The 13446-nt window shown below is 49.0% G+C and overlaps 1 protein-coding gene and 1 long non-coding RNA gene across 4 annotated transcripts in view; one reads left to right on the forward strand and one right to left on the reverse strand.

The window, feature by feature from the left end:
- The window catches only part of MARCHF3 (membrane associated ring-CH-type finger 3), a 148417-nt gene extending 140573 nt beyond the window's left edge, over positions 1 to 7844 (forward strand). For both annotated transcript variants that reach the window (XM_019422128.2, XM_019422127.2), the window contains 2 exons: positions 450 to 659; positions 6899 to 7844. In XM_019422128.2, coding sequence (XP_019277673.1) covers positions 450 to 659; positions 6899 to 7057 — 369 coding nt within the window. In that variant the 3' untranslated portion in view covers positions 7058 to 7844. The remainder of the gene's footprint in view (positions 1 to 449; positions 660 to 6898) is intronic.
- LOC109250937 (uncharacterized) overlaps positions 1 to 13446 on the reverse strand; it is a 78215-nt gene that overhangs the window by 45399 nt on the left and 19370 nt on the right. The gene's annotated exons all lie outside the window — the stretch shown is intronic.

Below are 13446 nucleotides of genomic sequence, written 5' to 3' on the forward strand. Positions count from 1 at the left end.
CCCCGGCCTGCTGAGTTAACCCTTTCCTGTAGACGTCTCCCAGAGCCAAGATCCTGGAAGGCTTTGGCCACATGACAGCACTTTTTCTATCTCAGCTATTACCTTCCAGAAATAACATCCTCTGTACCTTCCCATGGGGTCGCTATTTAAAATGATAACCATCGTTTCAGAAACAGCAGGCCATCAACAGCAAGGACACTGTTCAAATTATTGTTTTTATCATCATCACTTTTGTCACGTTGAATTATCACCATAGTCACTATAATCCGGTGAGGCGGGGCCTGGGAATGAGCCCTTAATGCCGCCTTGTGATCTCAGCATGGGTCAGACGTGCCCGTTCCCAGTTTCCTGAAGAAGAAGACAGCTTGAGGGTAGTGTATCTCCATGCCATCCTGGCATTTAACCGTGACCTTGCTTTTCTCTTCTCTCTCCTCCCTTTTCCCCGGCAGTGGCTCAGAAACCCAGGCCCCCAGCATGAGAAGCGGACTCTGTTTGGAGACATGGTGTGCTTCTTGTTCATAACTCCACTGGCCACCATCTCGGGCTGGCTCTGCCTGCGGGGCGCTGTGGACCACCTGCACTTTAGCAGTCGGCTGGAGGCCGTCGGACTGATTGCACTCACTGTCGCACTCTTCACTATTTACCTCTTTTGGACACTAGTAAGTATGGTCCACCGTCCGGGGCGGGGGGGCGGGGGGGAGGTCAGAGCAGCTGGAGCTGGCTGCCCCAAGGCTGGCACAGACTTCCCTCTTGTCCGTCACATGTCCTATCTGCCCCGTGGGAGACAGACCTGCAGGTGCTGGTGAGAGAGTCTGATGGCGATTTATTACCACGTGTGTGCGCGCGCGCGCGCGTGTGTGTGTGTGTGTGTGTGTGTGTGTGTGCGCACATGCATAGGTGTGCTGCTGGGAAGAGCAGATCAAGTAAAGAAAAAGCCCCAGCTTCTGAGAGCCCATCAGTCAAACACACACACCCCAGACATTTCTCCCCTCCAGCGTTCTAGGACTCCATCCGTTATGAGGCATGGCGTTTCCTTTCTCTGGTTTATGTTCCTCACTTTTGCTGGGATTGTAGTGTATTATGAATGATGCATTCGGCCACCGTTGCTGTCACTGCCTGCGCACATCATGAATCCTCCTGCTGGTTATTTTCTTCTTACTTCCTGACGCAGCCTCAAGTCTTTGTTGGACGTGGGGCTGCACTTTGCCTGATGATTATTCTCTGTGTCGGGATATTGACTCTGCTGCCCATAAAAACACTCATTTATCTAGCTGAGAAGCCGCCACCAAAGAAAACCGGTTCCCAATAAGTGTGCCTGCTGTACATGAGGAAGAATTCTTAAACATCTCTGTTCTTTCCGTTCACTGAACTCATGAAGTGAGTTGATGGCTTGGGCACCAGTTGGCACGGCATTGATCTCACGCTTTATGTTTCCCTCTGGGACCCGCAGCGAAGAGCGTCACTAGCCTCTACAACAGTTTCAGAAACCAGGCCCCCTGCTTCCTGGCATTACTCTCCTGTGCCTGCTCATTTCCAATCTGAACACGTTCCACTGTTAATATGTTTTTCCTGTCTAGAGTGTACCACTCTCATATCCCGTAGCACAGTGTGTCAGCATGTGGAAGCTTCTAGCGCTTGCTCACACTTGCTCCTTTGCTCTGCCTTCCAAACCCGGCCCCACCAGCTCTCCCACTCCCAATACGAAAGAGGAAAAGAAGGGTGGAGGAGGAAGAAAGGAAAGGAAAGGAAAAGTTTTCCTAGGGGAATGCGGATGCGACCCATCTTAGATGAAAGAGGGGATTGGGTGGGAAAGGTACCTAGCATGGGCTCTTTCAGGAGAATGAGAACATATTCTATTCCAGAAATGCTTCCAAGAGGCAGTGCTGCATGGTAAGAGCATATATGCATTTAGAATCCAAAGGCCCTGTGGTGGGACCCAAGATTTACATCCTAATATCTGTGTAACTCTGAACAGAGTACTTAACCTCTCTGACCAGCCTTCCCCTTACGCAAAAAAGTGGAGGAGCAGGCGACAGCCCCTGGGTCCCGCTGCTGTGACGATTAGGCGCGGAACATTTATCAGAGCGCCCAGAACAGGCATGGGGCTTTCTTCCTCTGCATGCCCAGCCATCTACAAGATGCAAAGTGGTTGGAGGGAAGGAAAGGCTTTCTCCCCTTTTGACTGGTGCGGAAATCGCGACGCCCCGCGACAGTACTTACTGAATCTAGACTAACTCCCTCCCTGATAAATGCTGCACCCAGCAGCCCTGGCAGGAGCCGTAAGTCAGGAGCTGACAGCACGTGGAAAGTGCCCTCCGGCAGAAACCCATTGTAAACAAGCTGTCAGGCTTCAGGAGAATATGCTGTGAAAATGTCTTAGGTAAACAAACACGGTGTCAGTCCCAGCCCGGCTGCTCAGAGGAGCCTTCCTGAAAGGGCCTCGCAGGCGCAGCGAAGGGGGACACACAGCCTCCCCACCATCTCAGACTCAGCCGGCCTGCCTCTGCAGTCTGTGCGCAGATCTGGTGCAACTCAGGGGAGCTGGGCCTTCTGGAAGCTGCCGTGCGGAAACCCGTACCAGGGACCCCGGAGTCCAGGGTGCCAGCCATCTCCGCCGAGATCCTGGGGAGAGGTGCCCCAGAAACGTCACTGTCCACATCATAAACCACTTGAGCTCCATGCACAGTCAAAAGCTGGATGAGAGCTCAGTCCACGCTCAGCGTTAGGAAGACATCCAGGGTGGCACTTATAATTAGCCCCCGTTGAGAGGTGGGGAGCAGGGGGGCGGGGGGGCGGTGCTGTGACCCGGGGGAAGCCCCTCAGCTCACCGCGTCCCTGATGGAACCAGCACTCAGCACAGAAACCGGTTAAGGCACAGAATGGAATGAATGAGTGATCTGTCTCCTCTGGCTTGCTCCCAGCCCGATGGGGTAGTCATTTGAATTCTCCTTATAACACGGGGAAACCTTCCGTAGGACATTGTCCAACAAGGGTCACTGCCGGCTGACTGAGCCGCAGCCCAAATAGCCCACGGTAGCCTCAGGGGGTTGAATGTGACCCCGTGCCCAGTCCTGCTGTGCATCCCATTTGCTCACACAGCCCACCTCCGTGGTACAGCCAGAGTTCAGGGAGCGGCAGTCCGTTTCTGGGAAGGTGACTTACAAGGCCCTGGCCCCATGAGCAAGCCTCAATCACGCCAAAACCTCTGGAGAGAAAGGGCGGAATAAAAAATCCGTAACGAGATTTCCCAAACCCTGCCGTGACGTTACAGTAGACCTTAGGTAACAGCCTGTCCCCTCCCTGACAGGGAGAGGTGGATGCTGATGTATTCTAGCCCTCCTTGCCCAGTCTGTGACCACAGCTCTTCGCAGGATCTGGTCCACAACAGGTTAATAAATACCCTTTGGACAAAGAAATGAATACACCTTAAGAAACCCACCCCAAAAGGAACAGTATTTTTAGAATAGTGGCCCTGTGCTCTTGCTTCCTCCTTTCTCCTTAAAACCTCAGACATTTGGGCCGCCTGGGTGGCTCAGTTGGTTAAGCATCCGACTTACGATGTAGGCTCAGGTTATGATCTCGCAGTTCGTGGGACGGAGCCCCCAGTCAGGCTCCATGCTGACAGGGCAGAGCCTGCTTGGGATTTTCTCTCTCTCAAAATAAAATATTAAAAACTCACACATTTAAGAAATATCTAAATGAAGTTCCTAACGTTACAGTTGCCACAGCTTCTTTTTGGTTTGTGTTGTTTATTTTTCCGTCACTGCCTGTTTTTTTTCTCTAAATCAAACCTCCCTTCTTCCTATTCTGCCCCACTGCAGGGAGGGGGCATCTTGGAGCTCCTGGTCCAGGCTCAGCATGAACCCAGGGCAAGCGCAAACCCAACGTCCCGTCTGCATCATGCCCCAATCTACTTTACTGTCCCCCGATAAGAAGTCATTTTTATATGATGCTTTCTTCTTATTGATTGAATTTGCCTGCAGACTGTGATGGTTAACGGCAATGAAGATAGATTAATGCATAATAAGATCTCATTTGTTTGTGTCAACAAGCGGGCTGATTTTTGTACCTCCTGGCCAAGGCACCAGGAGAACTGCTAAGTTGTTGACTCCTGGGTCGCCTGAAGCAGTGCTTCTCAGGCTGGAATGTATCTGTGAATCACCTAGGGATCTTGTTAAAATGCACGCTCTGATTCCTTAGGTCTGGGTGGAACCCAAAATTCTGATGTTCTAACAAGCTCCCAGGTGATGCAACCTGCTGCTGACCCCCCGCCACGCTGAGAGCAAGGGAAACAGCCCTGTTTTTCTCTTTTTCCCCCAGTTCCCCTGTGTCTAAGAAGGAGCGTCACAAAACTGTCTTCCTTTCCATATTTAACACATCAAAAATAACAGGCCGAGAACACTAGCGCACGTGAGGCACTGTGCTAAGTGCTTTCTGTACCACCATTCACATTTTGCAGCTGAGGAAACTCAAGCTTGGGGATGGTAAGCAACCCTCCCAAACGTGGAGCCGCTAGGCAGAGGATGGGATTCAAGCCTGGGGTGCCTGGCCCGAGAGCCCAGGGTCTGCTCCCAGCATCAGAAAAGGAGCTATCTGCAGACGCCCACAGCTATTTCTCTGCTTACTGAGGTCCAGTATGCACGGCTCTTTAACATACAGAAGGGTCTCTTTTGTTTTTTAAGTTTATTTATTTTTGAGAGAGACAGGGACAGCATAAGCAGGGGAGGAACAGAGAGAGAAGCAGAGAGAGAGAGAGAGAGAGAGAGAGAGAGAATCCCAAGCAGGCTCCCTGCCATCAGCACAGAGCCCGACATGGGGCTTGAACTCACGAACCCATGGGTTGAAACCAAGACTCGGATGTTTAACTGACTAAGCCACCCAGGCACCCCGGGTCTCTTTTTTGTTTATTTATTTTGAGGGAGAGAGAGTGTGTGTGAGGGCGAGTGTGCATGTGAGAATGAGCGGGGGAGGGGCAGAGAGGGAGAGAGAATCTCACTGCCCCCCTACCTGCTCCCACCCCGACGTCAGACTCACAAACCGTGAGATCATGACCCGAGCCAAAATCACTAGTAGGACACACAGCAGACTGAGCCACCCAGGCACCCCCAGAAGAAGGGTCTCTTGATTGGAAACCCAGCTTTACTATAGTATTTCCAGATTCCCGACTTCCAGGACTGCCAAAGCTCTTTGTTAAGTACTTGTCTGCATTCTCCTCTTTGCTCTTAGCCCCGAGCAGCGGGCTTTCCAGCCTACCTCTCTCACATTCATGAGTAGCACCAAGCAGTAGCAGGACAGAATAGATACATGAGAATCAAGCTTAAGGAAAAAAAAAAAAAAAAAACCTGATCCACTTTGGCATGTTCAGGGCCTTTTGGAGAAAAGCACATCTGTGTGAGTTGAGAAGCTTATATTTTCATATCCAAATCTCACTGGCACTCAGCCTGTGGCATCTGCTTTCTAGCCTCGGAAATTTGAGCTAGCGGCCGTGAATTTCATGATCCTGCCAGACGACTGGTAAGCCCTTTCTGATCAAGGGCCTGTGCTCTCCTCTGCTTGAGAAACACTGAGGTCCAACCACAGGTCAGCCCTCTCTCTGACGACCACGGATCCTGTGCCGGGATCATCCCAATCCGCCCACCCCAGATTATTAAACAGCCCATACCGGGTAATTTGTCAGCCTAAGCTCACGGGCATCTTCCTTCCCAGCACCTACCTCGTCATCTGGATGCTCTCAAACTGGAACGTACCCCCAGTGTTAAAGACAGTTTATGCATCTTCAAAAGTACAGACTCTGAACTGCCTGGGCAGTCCATCAAGGCTGTAAGCTAGCCTTCTCCAAAACAAACCACAGATGTGTCTCATTCCAGTGTATTTACATGGGAAGCAAGTACTTTTCGGCGGAGTTATGCCACAATTGGCCATCAGTTGACTGCTTATAATGTTGTGTATTCTATAAGAGAGGCTTGAATCTGAAGCAGTGTTGCAATCAGAAAGCATAGGATATTTATTCACTCAGCAAACTCTACTGAGCAACTTCCTAAGTGCCAGGCACGTGCTAGGTGCTGGGCTTACACAGGCGAATACAACTCAAACCATGCTCTCAAGATGCTTCTGGAGCAGGGAGACAGAGAAACAAATACACTAAGGTACAGAGCACTCGATGCAGTGTTGAGGTAGGCACAAGGCATTGCAGATGCCCACGGAAGTTGAACCTACCCCAGGCTCTGGCTCAAGAAGAATTTATCAAGGGACCTGGTGCCCATGCCAAAGCATCCCCACTGGAAGCCATAGAACACCGTAGCTACAGGCAGTTGGAGTTCACCCATCAGGGCCAGCTAGTACAGTTGTACAGGTTGTGCATGGCACAATTCGAAGGGTACATTTGCTATCATAAAGTCTGAATATTGAACTGTGCAGAGTCCAACCTGCAGGAGGATACATGAGCATCCCTCTCATTTAACCTGAAGACCAGAAAGACACATTGCCATATCCCACACCTCGGGGAGGGCTAGCACTATACCCTCTCTGCCCAACTGCTTGTGGCTAAATTGCTTCACAACTGACGCTTTGGGGCCCAAACACTACTACCCCAAAACTAAATCCAGACTCCAAAGGAACCTCATTTCCTCTTCATATCCTAATTTTATCCAGTATTATGGGGAATGGAGGAAGCCACCCTGGGAGCCCTGCGTGTGCCCACACATGGGTTTTCTCTGGTTGGTCCCAATCTCCCAACCCTCAGCCGCTTGCAAGAGCCGTTTTGCCCATGCGGCCCGCCCCGCTGTACCACCGCCAGCCGTTCAGAGCTGTTGTAAACGACGTTCTCTGTTCCTTGGTTTGATTCTCGGCTTCTGCTTACCTGAAACCTTCCCTTATTTTTTTCCTCTCCTGACCCCAGGTGTCATTTCGATACCACTGTCGATTGTACAACGAATGGCGTCGGACCAATCAGAGAGTGATTCTCCTCATTCCAAAGTCTGTCAGCGTACCTTCTAACCAGCAGTCCCTGCTGGGCCCCCATTCTGTCAAGAGGAACTCAAAGGAGACCATTGTTTGAGGCTTGTGTGGTTGGTCGGTTGGCTCGTTGTTTGGGGTTTTGGAAGTCTCCGCACTGGGGCCATGCACTGAGCCACTCCCGAACCCCTCCTTGAGCCGTGGGTCTCAGAACACCCTGAGCCTTGTGAGCACATCGCCCCAGCAATGGACTCGGCCGGAAGAGAGCAGATGCTGTTTGACTTCAAATCATGGATGCTGCAATCACGTGATACTTGCTCAGCTGCCAAACATGCTTATTTAGCAGATACTATGTGGGATTTTCTGAACACCTCTTTAACATATGAGGAAGGTTGTCCTGGTAAAGATGCAATTCAATGCTTCCTTTTTTATTACTATTTCAAATACATATATATATATATAAGTATATATATTAAAGTCAGATGATAATTACAGTCGAAAAAGCCAACGTTATACCTGGTTTCTTGGTTTGGATGAGTTTGGTTTGGGTTAGTTTATGCGTTTCCCAGTTTCTACTGTAGATTCTTTGGGGGTAATTTGATAACTTGAGTGGTCTTTTTCATTGCCTTCTTCTCTCTCACTCAAGGGGACAGCGTAATGGCTACAGAACAAGGCATATTTGGAGGATGTTTTGTACTAAACTTCATTTATTCCGTTTTTAAAGGGGAAAACAGGTGTGGCAACTCTCCCTATAGTGAACTGTTTATTTAAATTTCATTAAGGAGGGAAAGAAAATTATGGCGAGAAGCAGGCTCCTTTCGAATTGTTTGATACTGCCAGCTGATAAAAGCTATTTTCTAATAATAAATATCCAGTGTGTGAAAGACAAACCCCGCTGATTGCAACATTCTTTTTTTTAATTATAAAACCTGTGAAGTTTCCCCAAAGTAGGTTTTAAAAAGAAAAGAAAAAAAAAAAAAAAGACAAGCAAAAAGGTTGGTGTTCTTACTCCCATCTCGTTTAGTGCATGTCTTAATTCTGCCTTCACAAGGAACTGGTGGATCATTAGACATTTCTAGGAACCCTGGACCTGTTTTGCATATCAATTAGCATTCCCATTGCTCTATTGAATTTCCAGCTTGACAGGTAGATGTGGCAAAAAACCTGTCCTAGCAGCCTATGGCCCCTTTGTCTGATTTTTTAAAAAACGCATCCCACACAGTGCCTTCCCCCAACCATGAGCCAATTCAGTCACAGGCTGAAACAGACCTTTGCTAAGGACTTCCTGTCCCTGTTTTATCCACCACTGTGTAAAGGCTCTAAACTGCACCCTGCATTTGTAGCCACTGAAACCACGGGGCACATGTGTCTGAGGAAAGCCCTTGCTGGCGCTGGCTCCCCCATCCGCCTGCCTGCCGCCTACCCACACGCCCAGGAGGAGAAGGCGGAGCCCAGCGTTGGGGAATGCTTAAAATATGGATTTCTAGAACATGACCCACATTCTGAATATCGCTCCAGCTTCTGCCTTATGCTCCCCAAGTGGGAGAGCAGAAAAGTGCAAAGGAACAGGCGGCCAGGAGGGGAACGATTTTTGTGTGCAGATCGATCAAGCGGATGCAGGTGTCACCTTTGTCTGCCGAGCCCCCCCACCCTCCCGTTCACAGACTGCTCCCCGAGTTGCCTGGGGAGGGAAACAGCTGTACCGCTCTCCGCTGCAAAACTCAGATGTGCTTTATGGCTGATGACAATAGATTTCCTCCCCACCACGCTCCCCTTCGACACTCCGTTCCAGTAATCTACGCCTCAGCCCTTCTGTTTGTTCGGCCCTGCTCACCCCTCCAGGCTGTCATTAGCTGCACCGCCATCAACCGTTTCTTAATTGACCTTTTTAAAATGCTGGACACCACTGGCTGCATGCAGCTGTCACACATTAAATTTCCAGAGCCAAGAGTCCAACTTGGTAGCTTGTGAACTACAGCCCTGTAATAGATTGGATAAATAACATCCACCCAGCCCTGGTCCCTGAGCTGTCAGGTTAACCAGCGACACCTCTCATTTGAATGGCATAAGCAGTCATGAGAGGACCAGCCCCTTTCTCCTCCCGGCTCCTTCCATGAATTAAGGAAGTGAGAGACTCCTGGGATCATTTCCTGTTGAGGTTGGCTGCAGGGAGTCCCTGCCATCTTGGTTCATGAGATGAGATACATTGACTCAAAATATCAAAGGCAGACAGGTGCCCAGCAGTTCGCTGAGGCCCCTGCACTGGGAAGGTTGGCACATTGGTACTGGGTCTGTGCTACACGCCTTTCCCCCATACTTGAATCCCCACCCGGGTAAATAAAGCCGAGTCCAAATGCAAGGAGTAGATTGCTTGCAGGGTGGTGGGCAGGACACTCCTGGGAGCCCAGAGTAGCATCAGTGCCTCGCTTCCTGGGCGAGGAGCTTGGGTCCTCCTCAGGAGAGAGACTCTGAGCTCTAGCAGCCCAGCACCCATCTGAGATCCTCAAAGTTCTTGATCCACTCTTGGCCCTTTATGACATCATTCAAGGTTAGAGAGCATAAGGAACTGCAGCCTGTGCACAAGGCACCAGCCAAGAGGCCGGGGACAGGTGGGGGGACTGCCGTCCAGGCTCTGTGTCTGTCACCAAGCCAAGTTGCACCTGCCTGGAAAAAGGGGCGCAGAGGTGCTGCACAGGTCACTGCCAGCCTTGAACTCTTGCTTTGCTTCTTTCTTTTTGAAAAGTCAAGAATGAAGCAGGGGAAAGAATGAGGAGGGGCAAGTAAAGGATCCTGGGGATTCACAGCTTCCCTTCCTTCAACTTCTTCAACAGCCCTCTATTCTCCCTCTTTGCTGTACCCTGTCCTAACCATATGTCTTAAGGATATAGGGTAGAGACAAATGTGTGTCACAGTGAAGCCAGAGGGGAAAGGGACAGCTGAGACAAATCCAGTGCATTCTTGCCTGCCCCAGGTGTGTGTGTGTGTGTGTGTGTGTGTGTGTGTGTGTGTACATGCTTCTGCATGTTCACATCTGGGGAATACAGAGAACGGGGAATACAGAGAACACGGAATGTTCACACAAATTCTACAGCTCAGACTACTGAGCAGAAGCTCAGACGAGCTAGAAAATCCAATAGAGGGAAAAAATAAATGACATGACTTAGAAGTTACTTGTATTTGTCTTCCGTGGCCTGGTCTCCCTTTCCTGTGCCACAGTGCCATGGACTGTCACTTACAGCTGGACTGAAGCCACAGTTACTTCATCTTTAGTGAAAGTGACTCATCTGAGGGCGTAGAGGAGCCACGGAGAAAAGGAAAGAGAAAAAGCAGCCTGCTGACCTGCACTTGGGCCACTGGCCAGCTGGAGGCTCCACTTTCTCCCCAGGCAAAAACTTCGTCCTCAGTCTCTCTCACCAGGGAGAATCCCAAGGCAGAAAGAATCTGAGGACAAAAGATACCTGCGAAAGGAAATTGGCACATGCTTCCTTTCCTCCTTGATTTATAATGTTCCCAGAAGCTACCCGAAGTCAGCCACACAGCTCTAAGACCTAAAGCTGGATGAGAGATGCAGGTGGTGATTCCGAAGCCATTAATGGGACAGGAGGTGGGCTTGTGGGTAAGTACAGAGTTCAGGATTATTTCTGGACCAGATGTCGGGACATGGATGCACCTGGCTGGACGCCATCCCTCCTGGCCAAGCACGTGGAGGGTCTATGGTCTGGCAGGCTGCCGCGAGAGACCTGGGACTGTGGAGGCTGGAGTCACAAGAAATGTGTACTCCAAGGCCATGCCTGGGCAAATGCATGCTCTCTGCAAAATGGGTCAGTTCTGCAAAAATGCACGGGCCGGTATGTTCTATCGGCATCTAGTGCCTGGGATTTGGAGTTCTCAGTGTCTAGGGATTGGCTCTTTTCCCTTGTTGTTTAGTTATTGTGGGCTGATTCCAACTCTCTGCTTCCCAGGTCGATAGAGTGGGAGAGAACCAGCCATGAGTCAGGCAACCTGGCATTGAGCCTGGCTCTACTGTGTCCCTGCTGCTGACTGAACAAGTGACCCCACCTACCTGCGCCTCAGTCTTTTGCCTCTGTAAAATGGGGGCAATACCTACCTCAGACAATCCTTGTGAGATTGGTAGGGCTTAGCTCCCAATAGTTGATGAATGAATGGCAGTACCCCTTCTGCCCCCTTCAGTCCATTCACTGTGGCTGATGTGTGGGTTATTCTGCCCTAGCTTGGGTTTTGCCAAACGACTTTAATAAATGATTTGAAGGACCATAAACAAATAGTTTAAAAATCCTTTTCAAAAAGAAGAGGGATTGCTTTTAAATGATCAAGAGATATTTACTGAGCACACTGTGCCTGGAATAAAAACTAAGAGACCCTTCTGGAGGCTGAAATTACTGACTTGATTGAGATCTTGGAATCATGTATAGATTTCAGTTACCCTTGCATTTCCTGACACTGGAGACTATGGCTAATTGAGAATTCATCACAGATGAAAAAAAAAATTTTTTTTTTGCTAGTTCTGGATCTAGTGCTACAGAGGAAAACAAATATAGTCTATCAGTTGTCTGTGTTCCCAGAAATGAGGAACTCATGAGTCACTGAGCTCATACATCTAGTGCCTTCGCAGAGACTCTGAATTCTGTGCACAAAGACAACACCAGATCAGCTTCGGAGCCCTGCTTCTTTTGAGAAACTCCTTTTCAGACACACTTTTCACCGACACCATCCACAGTTACCGTATTAAGGAAATGAATACATGAACCCTATCCAACGTTTTATTTTATCATATTTGTGAAGGCCAGATGCAAAGACCTGAGTTAATCATACATTTAGTCCCTGACAACTTCTGTCACCATCAGCCTAGACGGGTCCTTCTTCTGTTTTATTCTACAAGTATGTACCTAGAGCCAAACTCTTTGTGCCTAACAAACCACACCAAAATTCAGCGCTCTAAGACCACTATTTCATTGCATTTCACTAATCCATGGGTTGGCGAGGGCTCAGCCAGGCGGTCTGTGGGCGGCGCCCCTTCCGGTTGCACTTGGATGTCTCAGTCAGATGGCCCAGGTGCTCCTTCCATGTGTGGCCTTGCCTCTTCACCTGGCATCTCAGCTTCAAAGGCCCCTCTCTTTCCATGGCAGCTCAGGGCTCTAAGAGGGAAGAAGCTTCTGTCCTGCATAAGGCCTGGGCTTGGAATTCCTGGAGCTGTCCCCTCCTTGAATTCTACTGGTCAAAGCAGCGACAAGCCCTGCCTGCTGACAGGAGGGGCAGAATCATTTGGGGCTGTCTTTGCATCTTTGCAGGTCCGCTACCAGACCCTTAGAACAGATGCAGAAGCGTAACCTGGGAATTTAGCTACTTGCCCAAGGTAACAGAGCTAGTAAGAGGCAGATCTGGGATTCAGACCCAGACTCTGGAGTCCATGCTGTCAACCACTATGCCATGATGCCTCTCAGCTTCTATTTTATGGCAGTTTCCCTTTCATTCCTGGTCTCCACTCTCATCTCTTCCCTTCTTTAGGCATCCAGTCAACAGAATATGCATAGAACTTTGTAAAACATACTGTTTTTTACTAGATGTCTTAATTTACAAAAAAAAAAAAGTGATTATGCTATAAATCTCATTCTTTACCCACCCCCACTCCCCACTTAATACTATGTTCTGAAGATCTGTGTTGCTTCATGTGTGCCTAGGTCACTGTTTCTAATGGTTGCTTGGGATTCCATTTCATTTTTCTATTCCCTTCATGTTACCACCAACTCCCTGACCCAGCCAACAGGGCCCTGAAACAGACACCCGGGTAGTCATCTCCTTCCAGTCCTATTGGAAGATTCCTCTGGACTGGTATGCATGCATGGGAATGCCAGGTTCTAGGACACTGACATGGTTAATTTCACTATGTTTGAATTGTTCTCCAGAAGGAATACACCACTTAAGACACTACCCTGTAGCAGCTGAGTTTTGCAATTTCTCCGCTAGCTAGTCTTTACTTTTGGGCCAATCTGACCATACAAACCTGTGTCTCATTGCTTGTATATGTGCAAATGCACACTTTTAATTTTTCCTACCGGGTTGGTGATCTTCCCCTTTATATTTTCCCTAGTCAGTTCAATGTGCTTCCATTTGTCATTTGTTCAACTCTCTCTTAACTTTGCCTGTGCTATATATACTTTGTTAAACAGAAATCCTTAACTTGGACATAGCCAGATCTGGTTGTCATCATGTACTCTGTGCTATGAGTGGTCTTACTGAAATTTAAATGTCTTTTTTTTTTTTTTAATTTTATATAGAGAGAGATCATGAGTTGGGGACAGGGGCCGAGGAAGAGAGAGAGAATCTCAAGCAGGCTCCACACTCAGCACAGAGCCTGATGCAGTGCTCAATTCCATGACCCTGGGATCATGACCTGAGCCTAAATCAAGAGTCAGAAGCTCAACCGACTGAGTCACCCAGGTGCCTCAACAAGTCCTTTTTCATTATAAAATC

This window comes from Panthera pardus, unplaced genomic scaffold, assembly GCF_024362965.1.
Source record: "Panthera pardus isolate Hobbes unplaced genomic scaffold, ASM2436296v1 HiC_scaffold_2, whole genome shotgun sequence".
Taxonomy (NCBI): domain Eukaryota; kingdom Metazoa; phylum Chordata; class Mammalia; order Carnivora; family Felidae; genus Panthera; species Panthera pardus.